The sequence below is a fragment of the Procambarus clarkii genome, chromosome 25 (genome assembly GCF_040958095.1).
Source record: "Procambarus clarkii isolate CNS0578487 chromosome 25, FALCON_Pclarkii_2.0, whole genome shotgun sequence".
NCBI lineage: Eukaryota > Metazoa > Arthropoda > Malacostraca > Decapoda > Cambaridae > Procambarus > Procambarus clarkii.
The window spans coordinates 18,443,680-18,463,761 of record NC_091174.1 but is presented as its reverse complement, the minus strand read 5'-3'; the positions used below and the strand labels follow the sequence as shown (position 1 = coordinate 18,463,761).

The following is a 20,082-nucleotide window of genomic DNA, read 5'->3' as shown; positions in this document are numbered from 1 at the left end:
CAAGTGTTACAGGACCCCCCCCACACAAGTGTTACAGGACCCCCCCCACACAAGTGTTACAGGACCCCCCCCCACACAAGTGTTACAGGACCCCCCCCACACAAGTGTTACAGGACCCCCCCCACACAAGTGTTACAGGACCCCCCACACACAAGTGTTACAGGACCCCCCCCCCTACACAAGTGTTACAGGACCCCCCCCCCACACAAGTGTTACAGGACCCCCCCACACAAGTGTTACAGGACCCCCCACACAAGTGTTACAGGACCCCCCCCCCCCACACAAGTGTTACAGGACCCCCTCCCACACAAGTGTTACAGGACCCCCCCCCACACAAGTGTTACAGGACCCCCCCACACGTGTTACAGGACCCCCTCCCACACAAGTGTTACAGGACCCCCACACACGTGTTACAGGACCCCCCCACACAAGTGTTACAGGACCCCCCACACAAGTGTTACAGGACCCCCCACACACACACAAGTGTTACAGGACCCCCACACAAGTGTTACAGGACCCCCACACAAGTGTTACAGGACCCCCACACAAGTGTTACAGGACCCCCTCCCACACAAGTGTTACAGGACCCCACCCCCCCACAAGTGTTACAGTCCGCCCCCCCACACAAGTGTTACAGGACCCCCCCCCCACAAGTGTTACAGTACGCCCCCCACACAAGTGTTACAGGACCCCCCACACGTGTTACAGGACCCCCCCACACAAGTGTTACAGGACCCCCCCCCCCCCACACAGTGTTACAGGACCCCATGCATTCCTCCAAGGGGTTCCACACAGTGTCCGTTCTCCCACTCCCCCCCCCCCCCCCCCGCCCCCCCACAGAGCTTCCAGGGCCCCAAACGGTGTCCCAGGGCCCCAAACAGTATCCCAGAGCCTACAACGTTCCTAGGGTCCGCACAGTATCCCAGGACCGAAGCAGTATACCATGAGCCCCACACAGTGTCCCAGGGCCCATACAGTATCCAAGAACCCCCACACAATATCCCAGGACCCAAAATAGTATCCCAGAATCAAAAAAGTATCCCAAGACTCCAAACGTCCCAGCTAGCTAGGGCCCACACAGCGTCCCAGGGCCCCACACAGCGTCCCAGGACCCCACACAGCGTCCCAGGACCCCACACAGCGTCCCAGGACCCTACACAGCGTCCCAGGACCCCACACAGCGTCCCAGGGGCCTACACAGCGTCCCAGGACCCCACACAGCGTCCCAGGACCCCACACAGCGTCCCAGGACCCCACGCAGCGTCCCAGGACCCCACGCAGCGTCCCAGGACCCCACGCAGCGTCCCAGGACCCCACGCAGCGTCCCAGGACCCCACGCAGCGTCCCAGGACCCCACGCAGCGTCCCAGGACCCCATGCAGCGTCCCAGGACCCCACGCAGCGTCCCAGGACCCCACGCAGCGTCCCAGGGGCCCACACAGGGTCAACATTATGTTTACCTGGCCTGTGAGATTGAGGGCGCGGGTGGGGGGTAAACTCCAGTATTTTCTATTAATTTGGAAGGGATAATATCGCAGTGGAAAAGTGTATACGGGGTGAATATCTGGCAAGCTGACAGAAACCATAAAAAGATAAAAAAACAAAACAAAGCAGAAAGTGTATTTGAAAGAAAGTGTTGTGATGCACTGTGAAGTGCGGCGGGATGACCTGACCAACGACCGCGACCTCACCAGCGGGACACGAGGACGCCCTACACCGCCCGCGACCTTACCAGCGGGGCACGAGGACGCCCTACACAGCCTGCGACCTCACCAGCGGGGCACGAGGACGCCCTACACAGCCTGCGACCTCACCAGCGGGGCACGAGGACGAGCTACACCGCCCATGACCTCACCAGCGGGGCACGAGGACGCCCTACACAGCCTGCGACCTCACCAGCGGGGCACGAGGACGAGCTACACCGCCCGTGACCTCACCAGCGGGGCACGAGGACGCCCTACACCGCCCGCGACCTCACCAGCGGGGCACGAGGACGCCCTACACAGCCTGCGACCTCACCAGCGGGGCACTAGGACGAGCTACACTGCCCGCGACCTCACCAGCAGGGCACGAGGACGCCCTACACCGCCCGCGACCTCACCAGCGGGGCACGAGGACGCCCTACACTGCCCGCGACCTCAACAGCAGGGCACGAGGACGCCCTACACCGCCCGCGACCTCACCAGCGGGGCACGAGGACGCCCTACACCGCCCGCGACCTTACCAGCGGGGCACGAGGACGCCCTACACCGCCCGCGACCTCACCAGCAGGGCACGAGGACGCCCTACACCGCCCGCGACCTTACCAGCAGAGCACGAGGACGCCCTACACTGCCCGCAACCTTACCAGCAGGGCACGAGGACGCCCTACACCGCCTGCGACTTTACCAGCAGGGCACGAAGACGCCCTACACCGCCCGCGACCTCACCAGCAGGGCACGAGGACGCCCTACACCTCCAGCGACCTCACCAGCAGGGCACGAGGACGCCCTACACCGCCCGCGACCTTACCAGCAGGGCACGAGGACGCCCTACACCGCTCGCGACCTTACCAGCAGGGCACGAGGACGCCCTACACCGCCCGCGACCTTACCAGCGGGGCACGAGGACGCCCTACACAGCCTGCAATCTCACCTCCCCTACACCGCCTGCAATATACGAGGGGGAGTAGCCACATATGTTAGGGAAAATCTGAAATGTAGTCTCAAAGAGGAAATCAAAATTGAGCCACACACAAACTATTTGGCTAGAATTAAGCGAAAAAGCAAATAATCTTATAATAGGAGTTCTATACAGGACATCAAACTTAGAATGGAAGCAAAGCCTCTATTGATATGAAATATCTAGAGCATCTAGGTCTAACAGTATGTGTGTCATGGGTGACTTAAATTTTAGTAGAATAAACTGGTTTAACAAAAATGGGAATAATGAAGCAGAAGACTTTCTGGAATTGGCAATTGCTTTCTTATGCAACACATTAAGGAACCAATGCAGGAAAATAATATTTTACTTAGTTTTAACTAGCAGGGAAACACAAATTAATGACATCGAAATAGGGAGTGAGCTAGGGAACAGAGATCACAAAGAAATCAGGTTTAGTACAGAATGGAATAGATTTGTGAGGGGAAAATTCTGTTAAAGTGCCAGACTTTCGAAAAGCTGATTTTGATCGCTTAAGAAACTTTTTAGGTGAAATAGATTGGAAAGTCTTGGGCATGGGGGGTGGGTCGGTCTTGGAGTGAGGTGTGAACCCAGCGATGGGTGATGCAAAAAGGGATTTCGATGTAGATTCAAAATATAACGTATTTAAAAAATATTCTAAGCAAAGTACAATAAAGTAGTATACTATGTGTGACGGTAACGCGTTGGTGTTCGGCTGTTTCAAAAGCTAGGGGTATGGCCTCGTCACATATAGAAACAAAAAAAGAGAAAATCTGGAACTTCGTCTGTGGTAAGGTAATGGGAAGACACACACAACAAGTAAATTTAACAATGAGATTTTAATTACGTTAGAAAAGCAAAACATGAATAAAATGGACATACAAATTGGAACATAAAATCAATCAATCAAAATAATAAGAATAATCAAATGGCAAAATGAAAAGTTACGTTAAGACAAGTGAGTAATAACAAGTGAACAATATACAATGCAAAATATGGGTGCAGGAATATTGGCTTTAAGCTGCCACCTCTCTTAGTACACATAAGCCAGAGCTTAGTCTACCAACGAGACGTGTTAACTTGTTGAAAGCACTGGATATTCTGAGGTCTGCAGGTCGTGGCGGCCCCAGACATCAGGTAGTGTGGCGGTGGAGGAGCGGGTGCAACTGACCACCAGCCAATCAGCGATGAGCAGGCGACGGACAGGTAGTTTGGTGGTTCGAGTGGTGGAGGCAGAGCAGGTGTTCCTGGTGCTGAATACGTTTGCTCTCTGGCAAACCTTGGAGTTGTACTTGTTGGATATTTCTTCCATATTAGTTGTATAGGGATGTATAGCGACGAACTTAGGAGGGAAGAGCAGGCTCAATCTCTTGAAGGAGATTATCGTCACACATGCAATATGAATAGACCGAATACTAATGATCCGAAATAGATAACAAAGGATCTGAAGAACCTTATAGGTGGAAAGAGAGCTTGGTACAAAAGGATAAAGAATGGGGAAGTCAGTTTAGAACAAGAATTCGTCCAACTGGTTAGAAATGTTGAAAGAGAGAGATAAGTCAGTCAGGTGCAGTCACAGTCAGTCAGGTGCAGTCACAGTGAGAGGTTGTGTTAGCTGGAGCTTCTAATAACATTATTATTGCAATAATGAAAGGATTAGTAAAAGATTTGGCGAGTCTGGTTGGATCTCTGAGAGCAGAGATGGATTCCCTGCGGGAGGAGGTACGACGGCTACGACTTCGGGAGGAAACGAAGGAGGCCAGTGTTGACGGGACCTCATTAAGGAGGACTGACGGGACCAGTATTAAGAAGACCTCGTCTTGGCAACTTGTGAAAGACAAGGGTCTTAAGAAGACCTTGGCAAAACCGACAACTAATAGCCTACACCTAAGGACTTTTAACGCATTTGACGTATTAGAGGACGAGTGCTGTGTTGAACCTGTTGTTCAACGAGGTGGCAAAGACAAAGTAACGAGGAGCATTGAAGCGCAGGTCCCTCAAACTGCTCGAAAGGAAAAGGGAGAATCGAAGTGAATTTTGGTTGTGGGAGATTCCCAGGTGAGGTATTTAGACAGAACGTTTTGTGCCAGAGATAGGGGGAACAGACTAAGGGTTTGCTATCCGGGAGCTGGAATTGGTGATATTGTTGGAAACATGAATGATATTATGACAGGAAATGGAAACAAACCCATTATTTGTATTAGTGCAGGGGGTAATGATGTTGGACGAGTTAGGAGTGAGGAACTAATACAGAGATTCAGGACAGCCATTGAATTAGTTAGGAGCAAGGGGGGAATCCCGATCATATGTGGCATTCTTCCAAGAAAGGGAGTAGGAAATGAATGGATATCGAGGGCACTTGGTGTCAATTGCCGGCTGGAAAGATATTGCAAATCAAATGCAATATCTTTCATAGACAACTGGGAACACTTCTATGGAAGAAATGAAATGTATGCTCGTGATGGGGTGCATCTATCGAGAGCTGGGGTTGTTGCTGTTGCGAACTCGTTGGAAGAAGTGGTTAGAGGTGTTTGGGTTTAAACTGTTAGTAGATAGAGGTATGGGAATTGATTTGGAAGAAGGAGGTAATAAAAGTATGTGTTTGTGGGAGAAAGGAATTGGCAAAATGATCAGGGAAAGAGAAGGGCCTCAAAATAACAATTCACTTAGGGTATATTACACTAACAGTAGAAGTCTAAGAAATAAAATTAACGAATTAAATGCTCTTGTCTGTACAGAAAAAATAGATATTATTGCACTTACCGAAACGTGGATGAATGTAGAAAATAGAGAACTATTAGCTGAATATCAAATAAATGGATTTAAACTATTTCACACAGATTGATATATTAGACGAGGATGGGGAGTAGCCATATATGTTAGGGACAATTTGAAATGTAGTCTCAAAGAGGGAATCAAAACTGAGCCACACACAGAAACTATTTGGATAGAATTATACGAAAAAGCAAATTATAATAGGAGTTATATATAGGCCACCAAATTTAGACAGAATGGAAGCAAAGCATCTATGGGATGAAATATCTAGGGCATCTAGATCTAACAGTATTTACGTCATGGGTGACTTTAATTTTAGTGGAATAAACTGGTTGAACAAAACAGGGAATAGTGAAGCAGAAGATTTTCTAGAATTAATTGACGATTGCTTTCTTACGCAACACATTAAGGAACCAACACGGAAAAATAATATTTTAGATTTAGTGTTAACTAACAGGGAAACACAAATTAATGACATCGAAATAGGGAGTGAGCTAGGGAACAGTGATCACAAAGAAATCAGATTTAGCATAGAATGGAATAGACCTGTAGGAGAAAATTCTGTTAAAGTGCCAGATTTTCGAAAAGCTGATTTTAATAGCCTTAGAATTTTTTTGGGTCAAATTGATTGGAAAGTCTTGGGTATGGGGTGGCAGCCGGTCTTGGAGCGAGACATGAACCCAGCGATAGTCCACTCAGTAAAACATCTAAACTATTGGGAGCGACTAAAGAGCCTAAAACTGTACTCCCTTGAGCGCAGGCGGGAGAGGTACATAATAATTTACACATGGAAAATATTAGAGGGGCTGGTCCCAAACCTGCACACAGAAATAACATCACATGAGACCAGAAGACATGGCAGGATGTGCAGAATACCCCCGTTGAAAAACAGAGGTGCAACTAGTACTCTGAGAGAGAACTCTATCAACATCAGAGGTCCGAGACTGTTCAACACGCTTCCACTACACATAAGGGGCATAACTGGCCGACCCCTCACAGTGTTCAAGAGAGAACTGGATAAGCACCTCCAAAGGATACCTGATCAACCAGGCTGTGACTCGTACGTCAGGCTGCGAGCAGCCGCGTCCAACAGCCTGGTTGATCAGTCCGGCAACCAGGAGGCCTGGTCGACGACCGGGCCGCGGGGACGCTAAGCCCCGGAACCACCTCAAGGTAGGTGACGTAAATGGGGATTTTGATGTGGATTCAATATATAACTTATTTAAGAATATTCTAAACAAAGCACAGGAACGTAGTATACCATACAAATTGAATAGATCGAATACTAATGACCCAAAGTGGATAACAAAGAATTTGAAGAACCTTATAGGTAAAAAGAGAGCTTGGTACAAAAGGATTAAAAATGGGGAGGTCACTTTAGAACAGGAATTCGTACAACTGGTTAGAAATGTTAAAAACGAGATAAGGAAAGCAAAAAGAAACTATGAAGTTCGCATAGCAGGGCAAGCAAAGACAAATCCTAAAGGTTTTTTTCAGTTATATCGTACTAAGACTAGGGAAAGGATAGGTCCATTAAAAACTGAGACAGGTCAAATAACAGATAGTGATGAAGAGACGAGTAGTATTTTTAATAAATATTTTGTATCTGTATTTACTAAAGAGGAACTTAACAATATGCCTTCAGCCGAACAAGTCTATGTGGGTGGGGACGAGGACAGGTTGACGAGTTTAGCAGTTACCAGGGAAGATGTTCTTAAACAAATAGTAAAACTCAAACCAAACAAATCCCCAGGGCCGGATGAAGTGTTTGCCAGGGTGCTTAAAGAATGCAAAGAGGAGCTTTGTGACCCACTGTCAACCATATTTAATAAATCAATAGAGTCAGGCAGAGTGCCAGAGTTTTGGAAAGTTGCTAATGTGATACCAGTTTTTAAGAAAGGGGATAGATCACTTGCGTCTAACTATCGACCAATTAGCCTAACGTCTATTGTGGGAAAGTTACTCGAATCTATAATAGCAAATAAAATTCGTCTTCATCTTGAAAAACAAATTAATAATTGAGTCGCAACATGGTTTTATAAATGGCCGTTCATGTTTAACAAATTTGTTATCGTTTTATTCTAGCATTGTTGAGGCAGTTGATAGTGGTAAGGATTGCGATGTTGTGTACCTTGACTTTAGCAAAGCTTTTGATACAGTGCCACATGAAAGACTGATTAAAAAGTTAGAGTCTCATGGTATTGGGGGTGCTATATTAAGCTGGATTAGGGCATGGCTATACCAAAGGAAACAGAGTTAGTATAAATGGAGTCAAGTCAGAGTGGGAAAATGTTGTAAGTGGGGTGCCTCAGGGCTCTGTCCTGGGACCTCTGTTGTTTATAATATATATAAATGATTTAGATTCAGGTTTGAGTAGCAACATTTGCAAATTTGCCGATGATACGAAAATCTGTAGGGAAATTAATTCGGAGGAGGACTCACTATCACTTCAAGTTGATCTAGATAGGGTTTTGAAATGGTCGAAGGATTGGCAGATGCAGTTTAATGCTGATAAATGTAAAGTTCTGAGGTTAGGTAATGATGATAGGGTTACAAGATACGAGCTAGATGGTGTTGAGATTGCGAAGTCGGATTGCGAAAGGGATCTGGGAGTTATGATTAGTAAGAATTTAAAACAAAAGGATCAATGCATAAATGTTCGTAATAAGGCAAATCGGACACTTGGATTTATTAATCGCAGCGTTAGTAACAAGACACCTGGTGTGGTTCTCAAGCTATATCTTGCTATAGTTAGGCCCCATTTAGATTATGCAGTTCAGTTTTGGTCGCCATATTATAGAATGGATATAAATTCACTTGAACGTGTCCAGCGTAGGTTGACTAAGTTAATTCCCCAAATTAGAAATCTTTCATATGAAGAAAGATTAACAAAGCTTAAGTTGCATTCACTGGAAAGGCGAAGAGTTAGGGGTGACATGATAGAGGTTTACAAGTGGATGAATGGACATAACAAAGGGGATATTAATAGGGTATTAAAAGTATCAACACAAGACAGAACACGAAACAATGGGTATAAATTGGATAAGTTTAGATTTAGGAAAGACTTTGGTAAATACTGGTTCAGTAACAGGGTTGTTGATTTGTGGAACCAATTGCCGCGTAACATTGTGGAGGTGGGGTCCCTCGATTGTTTCAAGCATGGGTTGGACAAGTATATGAGTGGGATTGGGTGGTTATAAATAGGAGCTGCCTCGTATGGGCCAATAGACCTTCTGCAGTTAAGAACATAAGAACATAGGTAACTGCAGAAGGCCTATTGGCCCATACGAGGCAGCTCCTATCTATAACCACCCAATCCCACTCATATACTTGTCCAACCCATGCTTGGAACAATCGAGGGACCCCACCTCCACCACGTTACGCGGCAATTGGTTCCACAAATCAACAACCCTGTTACTGAACCAGTATTTACCCAAGTCTTTCCTAAATCTAAACTTATCCAATTTATACCCATTGGTTCGTGTTCTGTCTTGTGTTGATATTTTTAATACCCTATTAATATCCCCCCTGTTATGTCCATTCATCCACTTGTAAACCTCTATCATGTCACCCCTAACTCTTCGCCTTTCCAGTGAATGCAACTTAAGCTTCGTTAAGAACATAAGAACAAAGGTAACTGCAGAAGGCCTATTGGCCCATACGAGGCAGCTCCTATTCTATAACCACCCAATCCCACTCATATACAAGGTGAAGTCACAGTTGCCTTTGTTCTTATATTCTTATGTTCTTAACTCGTCCAACATCATTACCCCCCTTGTTCTGCTATGCGTACCCCTAAGTACGCATAGCAGAGCAAGCATAGACAAATCCTAAAGTTTTTTTCAGCTATATCGAACAAAAATTGGGGAAAGGATAGGTCCAATAAAGATTGGGACAGGACATAACTGAAAACGAAAGAGAGATGAGTGGTATTTTTAATACATATTTTATCTCTGTATTTACTAAAGAGGAACTTAACATTATGCCTTAAGCCGAACTATTCCCCTTCCCCTATGTGGGTGGGGAAGAGGACAGGTTGACTAGTTTAGCTATTACCAGGGAGGATATTATTAAACAAATAGTGAAACTCAAGCCAAACAAATCCCCAAGGGTCAGGCGAAGTGTTTGCCAGGGTGCTTAAGGAATGCAAAGAGGAACTTTGTGAGCCATTGTCTACCATATTTAATAAATCGTAAGAGTCAGGCAGAGTGCCAGAGTCGTGGAAGGTTGCTTATGTGGTTCCAATTTTCAAGAAAGGAGATAGATCACTTGCATCAAACTATCGGCCAATTAGCTTAACGTCTATTGTGGGAAAGTTACCCGTGTCGATAATTGCAAATACCATTCGTCTTCATATTGAAAAACAAATTAGTAAGTGATTCACAACATGCATTTACAAGTGGCCGTTCATGTTTAACAAATTTGCTATTATTTTATTCCAGCATAATTGAGGCAGTTGATGTACCTTGACTTTAACAAAGCTTTTGATACAGTACCACATGAAAGACTAATTAAAAAGATAGTGGCTCATGGTATTGGGGGTGCTATATTAAGTTGAATTAGGGCATGGCTATACCAAAGGAAACAAAGTTAGTATAAATGTTGAAATAATTCAGACTGGGAAAATGTTGTAAGTGGGGTGCCTCAAGGCTCTGTCCAGCGACCTCTGATATTCATAATATATATAAATGATTTAGATTCAGGTTTGAACAGCAATATTTGCAAATTTGCCAATGATATAAAAATCGGGAGGGAAATAAACACGGAAAAAGACTATCACTTCAAAGACGATCTAAATAGGGTTTTGAAATGGTCAAAAGATTGGCAAATGCAGTTTAATGCTGACAAATGTAAGGTTTTGAGGCTAGGTAATGATAAGAGTTACAAGATACGAGCTGGATGGTGTTGAGATTGCGAAAGGGATCTGGGAGTTATGATTAGTAAGAATTTAAAACCAAAAAATCAATGCATAGATGTTCATAATAAAGCAAATAGGACACTGGGATTTAGTAATCTAAGAACATAAACATAATAACAATGGTAACTGCATAAGACCTATAGGCCCATACGAGGCAGCTCGTATTTATAACCACCCAATCCCACTCATATACATGTCTAACCAACGCTTGAAACAATCGAGGGACCACGTTATGCGGTAATTGTTTCCACAAATCAACAACCATGTTACCGAACCAGTATTTACCCAAGACCTTCCTGAATCTAAACTTATCCAATTTATACCCATTGTTTCGTATTCTGTCTTATATTGATACTTTTAATACCCTATTAATATCCCCTTCGTAATGGCCATTCATCCACCTGTAAGCCTCTTATGTCACCTCTAACTCTTCGCCTTTCCAGTGAATGCAATTTAAGCGTTGTTGATCTTTCTTTATATCGACTTCGCTGAGTGTAGCAGTACACAGTTACAGTCACTCCCTCAGTTACTCTTTTAGTACAGTGTAGCCATGTCTCCCCAGGATATGACTTTCCTAACCATCCTTCTTGAATTATTAACGTCAGAAGGACACAGTGATATAGTAGCAAGAGCAAGGAAAATTGCTGAAGACGACCCAACCCTAAACAAAGCACCGTGGCAACTTGTAGGCAACGGAAAGGCTAACAAACGAAGAAGAACTGAAGAAACGTCCAAAGAAACCAAACTAGAAGCCAACCAGAACTCAAGAGCAGCACCCAAACCAATGCCAAGGACCATATTCAAGACCAAAAAAACCAGTGGATGGTCCCACTTATGCTTTCATTGCCGCACTGGAAAAGAATAATCCAGGATCAGATCTTAGAGCCAATGCCTTACCTCCCTCCTGGATAAAATCAATGACAAACCTGGAATCCTTATTTTTCTAGACCTTGAAAAAGCCTTCGAGTTAGCCAGTGCTCCAGCTACACTGTGCTGCCTTGTGGATAAGGAAATCAAAGGACACGCTCTTGCTTTTGCCAAAGGAAGCCTGCTTAACCGAGAAGCTAAAGTCAAATTCCAAGGAAAAACATCGACCTCAAAGAGGCTGGAAAATGGAACTCCGCAGGGAGGAATACTAAGCCCCTTCCTCTGTCTCATGGAACAATTCATGAAGCTCAAGCTACCAAAAGCCAAACTTCTTAACTATGCAGACGACTTTGTGGTCATCATCAATGGCAAAGGTGCAAGGAACCATGCACAAAAATGCCTAGATATTATCAGCAGGGAAGCGGAACGCATAGCAGTGAAAATAAACAGCAATAAAACAAAAGCAATGGCCGTTAAAATGAGAACTCAAGACATCAGACTGGCAATACAAGGACAAGGAATTGAGTGGGTTACCTCTTTTCAATACCTAGGAGTCATAATAGACAACCAGTTGAAATTCACTCAAAAAACTGAATATCTTCGGCAACGCTGTAAAGCCAGAAACTCAGCTTTGAGCTCTCTGACCAGTCTTAGAGATGGTGCATCTCTACCAGTACTCAAAATGTACTACGTCCAAGCAGTTAGGTCACTCATCGACTATGCTGCTCCTGCTCTTACATCCCTCAGTGATAACCAATGGGAGAAACTGGAAGTGTCTCAAAATGATGCTCTGAGAACAATGCTTGGAGCACCTATATGGACGCGTAGAGAGAACCTTAGAATGGAAACAAATTTACCAGCATTAGAAAACAGGATGAAACAAAGGATAGCCACCATAATAGGAAAACTTACTGGAACAACTGCCAGGTTGTCAATCAAAGACAGCATACAGAGATCCTTTCAGAAAAACCTACAGTATAGAACAAGCTCATGGATGGATAATGTGGTCAAGATTTTAGAGAAAATGGACATGAAATGGACCATTAAAAACAAAGGGGAAGATAGACCATATCAACACTTTCGACAGCCTCCTCCATGGGAAGAATCGACTCTAAAGATAATCATTGAAAGATTATCAGTTAAAAAATCAGCATGTGACCCGCAGAGGCTCAAGGAAGTAATAGAGCAACAAATGGAAACTATCTCTAGACCCACAACGACTCACATCTTCACAGACGGATCAGTTGATCAAGAAAAAGGTTCTGCTGGGGCAGCAGTTTACACTACCAACCATGAAGCTTACTGGAGCATGAATAGTGGGTGTTCAACATTGCAAACAGAATTATATGTCCTGAAGGAGGCAATAAACTATACAATTGAGAATAATTTACATGATGTCATCATTCATACAGACTCTAAATCTTCGCTCCAGGCATTGTTATCCAGTCAGCACAGAGATAATATACATCTCCTCACAGAAATTCAACATATAGGAAAAGATGCCCATAATCGAGGGCTGTCAATCACCCTAAATTGGATACCAAGTCACATTGGCATAAAGGGTAATGAAAAGGCAGACTCACTAGCAAAAACTGCCACTGCTCTACCTGTTGTACAGGTTCAAATCCCTCCAAGTTTCTCACAGATAAAGGAGCAAATCAAGAAGAAAATATTCTCAACTGTCAAAAGTCGCCACAGAGCCAAAGTATCGGAAGGAAGATCCACTGCGATATGGTATGAACAAGCCACTGGTTACTCCTCTTTCAAGCCTGGCAAAAAGATATCCAGAGACATTGCAGTAGCCATACACAGACTCAGACTGGGTTACAAGTGCTGCTGGGAGGTAATGAACCCAACAGTTAAAGAGTGTCACATCTGTGAAACTGAGGCAGAGGCGCCGCTATTGCACTACTTACTAGAATGTGAAGCTACTGAAGCCCTGCGCATCAAACTCAACATTAATCCAACGACAGCAGCTGCATTAGATGCACATTCCACCGCGACTACAATGATTAGAAAAGCTGTTGAGGAATGGGACTCATTAGTGAGCATTCTGCATCTACATCCGCCACCAAGATAATGTTAATAAAAAGATTAAAACCAGTGCAATAAAACAGAAGCGACAAAATAAGCAGGGAAAAAGGAGAAGTCCTCTCCTCCATTTTAAACTTAGACCTAAACATCACAGGAAAAAGGTTATCATGTATAACCAAACTCAATTACGGGCTCACCATAGCCCGTGCTACATGGACACTCCGTCCTGAATAGCTAAATCTTTAACAACAACAACAACATTTCTTTATATGACAGGTTTCTAATTTTGGGGAATTACCTTAGTCATCCTACGCTAGACACGTTCAAGTGAATTTATATCCATTCTATAGTACGGCGACCAAAACTGAACTGCATAATCTAAATGGGGCCTAACCAGAGCAAGATATAGCTAAATAACAACACCAGGTGTCCTGTTATTAACGCTTCGATTAATAAATCCCAGTGTCCTAAGGGTTAGTAACAAGACATCTGGTATTGTTCTTGAGCAATATCTTGCTCTGGTTAGGCCTCATTTTGATTATGCAGTTCAGTTTTGGTCGTCGTACTATAGAATGGATATAAATTCACTAGAACGTGTCCAGCGTTGGATGACAAGGTTAATTCTCCAAATTAGAAGCCTGTCATATGAAGAAAGATTGACAAAGCTTAAATTACATTCTCAAGAAAGGTGAAGAGTTAGAAGTGACATGATAGAGGTGTACAAGTGGCTGAATGGACAAAACAAAGGGGGATATTAATTGGATATTAAAACTATCAACACAAGACAACACGAAACAATGGGTATAAATTAGGTAAGTTTAGATTTAGGAAAGACCTGGGAAAATATTAGTTCGGTAACAGGGTTGTTTATTTGTGGTACCAATTACCGAGTAACGTGGTGGAGGTGGGGTCCCTTGATTGTTTCAAGCGTTGGTTGGACATGTACACGAGTGGGATTGGGTGGACATAAATAGGAGCTGTCTCGTATGGGCCAATAGGCCTTCTGCAGTTACCCTTATTCTAATGGTCTTACGTTCTTAAAGCCAGCCCAAGTATCATTAGTAGCATAAAAGTAATGTACAAAAATAAAGATGGAATTGATAACAAAGGAAGAGAGTTACGGGAAAGAGTGGCGGAAGTAAACCGCACATGATCGCAATAACAAATAAAACTGACTAGCATTATAGGAAATGCTCTCTTCCCCCGAGGGTATCTGGTAATAAGGAGAGAGGGAGTGCACAGTGGGGAAGGTGGTGTAGCTCTGTTCTTACAGCTACATTGGAGTCTTGAAAAACTAAAAACAGCATAGGGAGATAATCAGCAGAAGTGAATACTAGGAATATCCACCATCTCGTTTCTCATAATCACCAACACGCGCATTACCATTGCAATTAACAAATCTGAGTATTACTACCACCAATACCCTCATCACCATCTTTACCACCACTACCATCTTCAACACAACCACAATCTTCATCACCTTCGCCATCAACACTCACCATCACCACTACCTTCACAGCATGTGTCAGGCAGCAGCACCCCCTCCCCTCCCCTCCCCCTGGGACGCGTTCATTACACTATTACCTTCTGGAAATTGGTTTTAAATCGAGTCAACCCTGCCTTAAATTACACTAGATGAAAATTCCAAGCATGACGTTCCATATCAAGAATGTGGTGAAACCTGTAATGTCCCATATTGCAGGTGTTTAGCTATGACTATGTGGCTCCAGTCTATCGGAGAATATAATCTGGCACCGGATTAACATACCAAGACTACAAGGGTCTCTGATAGAGTGGGTGGCCCGTAAGAACATAAGAATAAAAATAACTGTAGAAGGCCTTTTGACCCATAAGAGGCAGCTCCTATTTATAATCCCATAATCCCACTCATATACATGTCCATACAGCGGCGACACCTTGGGTTATAAGAGTAAGACATTTGTATCATCCTGGATGCTATTAGAAGTATACAGTTACATTAAATCAGCGAGTATCCCAAGGATCTTGTATGGCTGTATATCATCTTGGGTCAAGTTGGTGGGGGTGCTGGCCTCGGCCTCCCACCAGACCAGAGGTCACAATGACGTGGCTCAAGATACGACATCCAAACTACACGTCAGAAGATGAAGAAATGACCTAATCTCTCGAGGGCTGCCCCCTCAGTGTACAAGGTCACCCAGCCTCCCGAGGGCTGCCCCCTCAGTGTACACGGTCACCCAGCCTCCCGAGGGCTGCCCTCCCAGTGTACAAGGTCACCCAGCCTCCCGAGGGCTGCCCTCCCAGTGTACAAGGTCACCCAGCCTCCCGAGGGACGCCCTCCCAGTGTACAAGGTCACCCAGCCTCCCGAGGGCTGCCCTCCCAGTGTACAAGGTCACCCAGCCTCCCGAGGGACGCCCTCCCAGTGTACAAGGTCACACAAAAATCTAGGACCCCGTAAGAGTGTTCTTTTCTATAATTTCTTCTCCAGGTTATGCCATACTCGATCTCTGAAGTCCAACTTGTTCCCAATTCGCCATATATTTTAATTTTATATATATATATATATATATATATATATATATATATATATATATATATATATATATATATATATATATATATATATATATATATATTGCAACGGGAAAGTGTTGGAGTATAGATGTTCGGCAGTCCTCCAATGGCAGGTGTCAATGCCTGGTCACACTTACAAAAAAAAGATAGACTGCTTGCCTGTTATCGGTGGTAAGTTAGAGGGAGGAACGCGTAAAACACAAAGTATGAACAATGAAACTTTAATATATTTACTTTAAACATAAATTAAAATAAAGACAAATCTCGGGTAAATGACTGGTGCAATAAAATGACAGAGATAAATGCAAAAACACTATAGATTAAATATTATAATGGTGAAATGGTGCTGAGAATATCGGCTTTAGCTGAGACCTCCCTTAGTATACGAAAGCCAGAGAGAGATGTCAACTCTAAGAGCAGAAAAAATATTCTGAAGTTGATAGCTGGTCAGGCTCAGACGTCGACTCAGGTAGATGGCGCTGAGGTGCAGTGTGCAGGTGCGCGGTCGGCGAGTCACCAATCAGGAGCAGGCAGGCTGGGATGGGTAGTTTGCTGGTTGCCAACGAGCCGGCATGGAGGGTGTGTGGAGTATGGGGGATCTTGGGTACGTTTTGCCTCCTGGTCAAAAAGTTTTGTGCTACTGGTGACGTATCTTGAATGTAGCATCTTATACTTGTAGAATTGACGTAACTTTAAGTAGGGAAGAGCAGGCTCAATCTCTCTTGAAAGAGATTATCGTCACACACACATTATATATATATATATATATATATATATATATATATATATATATATATATATATATATATATATATATATATATATATATATATATATATATATATAATATGCACAGACTTGCTTATAAACTACAAGTTTGAAGTATATAACTTTTTAGACACTCAACCCACCAGGGGATTGAACACTGTGGTTGATAAGCAAGTCTGTGCATTAAGCATTTGGCACTGAGTTCTCCCACATAACAGGGCTTGATGAAAGAATGCGAGAGATCCCTCACTATCTCATTGCCTGGAGAGGAATGGAGTTCTGGTTGGTTAAATAGCCAAGAATTCCTACCTCTTAGGGCTCTGAAGTATGGTGTAGTGGATACAGTGCTTAACTGCCACCTTGATGGCCAGTGTTCGAGTCCCCTGGTGGGTGTGTGGAAAAAAAAATAGTTACAGTTAATTGATAGTTGAGAGGTGGGCCGAAAGAGCAAAGCTCAACCCATGCAAGCACAACTAGATGAATACTGAGAGGTCAGGTACATACAAAATTAGATCAGGAGAAAAGTGGAAAGAAAAAGAAGAGGGGTAAAGTGAGCATAAAAGGATAAGAGGTGAGATAAGGTAATTGGAGCTCAGGTTACTGTAGTAGGTGTATGGTGCTTTGGGCAGTGACGCTATCGTAGGGATGCTCACGCTCCAGTCTTGCTCTCCTGACTTCATTTTGCTTGCGTCTGACCTCTCAGTGTTATAAATCAGATGTTCCGTCATGCCTCATCCAGACGGCACCACTCCCGTGCCAGGTAAGTCCACTACGGGCTCACCATAGCCCGTGCTACTTGGAACTTGTTCCGTGTAGCTTAATCTATAACAACAACAACATCATGCCTCGTCTGTACCACTTACGGGCTATTCATGCCCATGCCACCTCTTGGGTGGCTTAATCAATCAATCAATCATGCCTCGTCACTCCTTACTTGAGAACGAAATTGTAGGTTCGAAACATTGTGTAAAATTATAGTAAGAACAATTCCTTTTACAGTTAATTTTGGTTTAGTCAACCTTGAACAAATGTGACATTTGGAGAAATCCTCTTCCTGTTAAGCCAAGATGCAAGAGGATAGTCACAAGTCATAGTCACAAGGATAGAAGCCCTAAACAGGAAACTAATCATGTAATATATAGTCATATTTAATGAAATATATATAAATGAAAACCTGCTGCCAGTATACACCAATGTATTATAGTAATCTTTGCGGTGCTGTATTTTTGGCCAGCATCAATTTGAGAAAACTTCTTCAAAATCCTGTAGCTATTATTTTAGGGCAAACCTTTTCCCTTATTATTCCAGCATCCACCAAGATCATTGTCCTCTGGAATTTTAAATTCTCAAATATAATTAGCTTTACTGCATAAAAAAAGGTAGTCACATCTGCCCTAGAGATGAACCACCTCCCTTGCATATAGGTCATAGTAATAAATTAAAAAGTAATGATAAGACAATACACCATTGAATATACGTCAGATTTATTCATGCATAGTGCAGGCTCAATAAATTTTGCCACTTTCCGTATCCAAGTCTTTGCACAAAACGTCTTTCTGTAGCCTCATCTTTTAACAGCAAAAATCTGGCTTTGTTTTTCACCATATTAAATGTTCCTTTAGCCCACACAACACTTTCATTGTTGATATGAACATATTTAGGATCCAATTATGTCGAATACTTAAAAACAATAATCCTAGTGTAAATTATTTCCACTTCAGGAGTAACCAAAACAATGTTCTTCAATCTGTTAGCCGAACGGTATTCCACTGCCTCTTCTGTCCCAACTGTTAAGTACGGCCAGTGAACACTCTCCTTAAACAACGGTTCATAATCACCAAATTCCTTGGCCAATTGAACCCTTCACTCCAGCTTCTGATGAAAGTTCAGTTGACATGTCGAGGGAAGTAACAGCCGCTTCTTTTCATTAATCTATCTGTCTTGCTGTGTTTGGTCCTGTTGCGTCTGTCTGGTGAGGTTTTCTTTTTGAGACTGGCGAGTAATTAAAGACCCCGGTCCCGTCTGGTCGCTACATTAACAATGTTCAGTGGTTTCTCGCCCCTACTACTCTTGCTTTCACTTCTTACCCGCGTGTTCATATTCTTCAGCTTTTTTTCTTTTTCATTACTACCTAAAATGGCCTGGAGTCATGTTATATGTCATCCACACTCGGACTCTGTTGACAAAGCAGAGGTTCGCTCCATTTCTTTGATAAGCAAGAGTACTGGTTCGCTATAGCGGTTAGCACAAGTTCAGAACCTGTAGGAGCACTCCTGCACACGTCTATCTGCCATAGCAGTTGGGATAGAACTGCCTATGGGCAGAACAAAATGTCCACCAGACGTGCGACACAGTGGTTGCCAGGATCAGGTTGGGTTACCGTTACCTGTGACAGGTGGCTACAGGTGACGGATCTCCTAATCCTGAGCACTTCACTCTAAGCACGAACTTGGAGCTTTGTAATAACTTTTATTAACTGTCGTGTTCTCGAGAATATCCTCAAAATGCATCCAAAGTGTGCCAGTGCAGGCATGCACTGGCACTGTATGACTAACCATCAAAATAAATGTTATTTGCACGTTCACTGTGGTTTGCAATTGATATGACCGGCACGTGGATTACCTGATACCCTGAGGCTCAAGTGCCACCCCAAGAGAGGTTGAAAGTGCCAGTTGGATGCCAGTGGTGTGTCTCTGGGATCATCTCTTATTGTGGGTGTTCGTAGTCAAGTTGGTAGAGCTTCTGTCTTCCACGCCGGTGGTCGTGGGTTCGAGGCTCCGATGGTGCAAGTGAGTTAAATGACTAGCCATCCTGTGAGATGGGGACACGTTCAACACCACTTAGCTCTTGACATACACTATTCACCCCTTCATATAGTGTAGGAGAGCTTGTGTAAATGCACATGTTTAATGCTAAGCATGATAATAAGAATGCAGATGTACCTAAATATGATAATTAAAATCATGAGTACACAACCACATGAGTACACAACCACAAATATTTTATTGATCCAAAAAACAAGTGATCCATTTAATGTTATCTTTATGTTATTTGTATAAATAGTGTGTTCTCATACTTAATGCACTGCATTATTGACGCTAGGGATCAAACCGTCAAAATTACGGTGTTTTAGGTAAAATAAAAAGCTGTACAACATTGGCGCGTCCTCGAACAACCATTGTTTATGATAAGCGGTTCGCCTAGGTTCGAACTCTTGAGGTTATCTTGAGATGATTTCGGGGCTTAGCGTCCCCGCGGCCCGGTCCTCGACCAAGCCTCCATTTTTGTTACACACCCCCAGGAAGCAGCCCGTAGCAGCTGTCTAACTCCCAGGTAGCTATTTACTGCTAGGTTAACAGGTGCATCAGGGTAAAAGAAACTGCCCATTTGTTTCAGCCTCCACCGGGGATCGAACCCGGAACCTTAGGACTACGAATTCCGAGTGCTGTCCACTCAGCTGTCAGGCCCCTGGTTAGGCAAAAACCGCCACAAATTTTCGCTTGTGA

The 20,082-nt window shown here is 43.8% G+C and overlaps 1 protein-coding gene across 1 annotated transcript in view; it reads left to right on the top strand.

The window, feature by feature from the left end:
* Positions 1-4,307: 4,307 nt before the first annotated feature.
* LOC138368433 (putative uncharacterized protein DDB_G0268364) overlaps positions 4,308-20,082 on the top strand; it is a 55,449-nt gene continuing 39,674 nt past the window's right edge. Inside the window, exon 1 of the mRNA XM_069330947.1 lies at positions 4,308-4,520. Coding sequence (XP_069187048.1) covers positions 4,308-4,520 — 213 coding nt within the window. The remainder of the gene's footprint in view (positions 4,521-20,082) is intronic.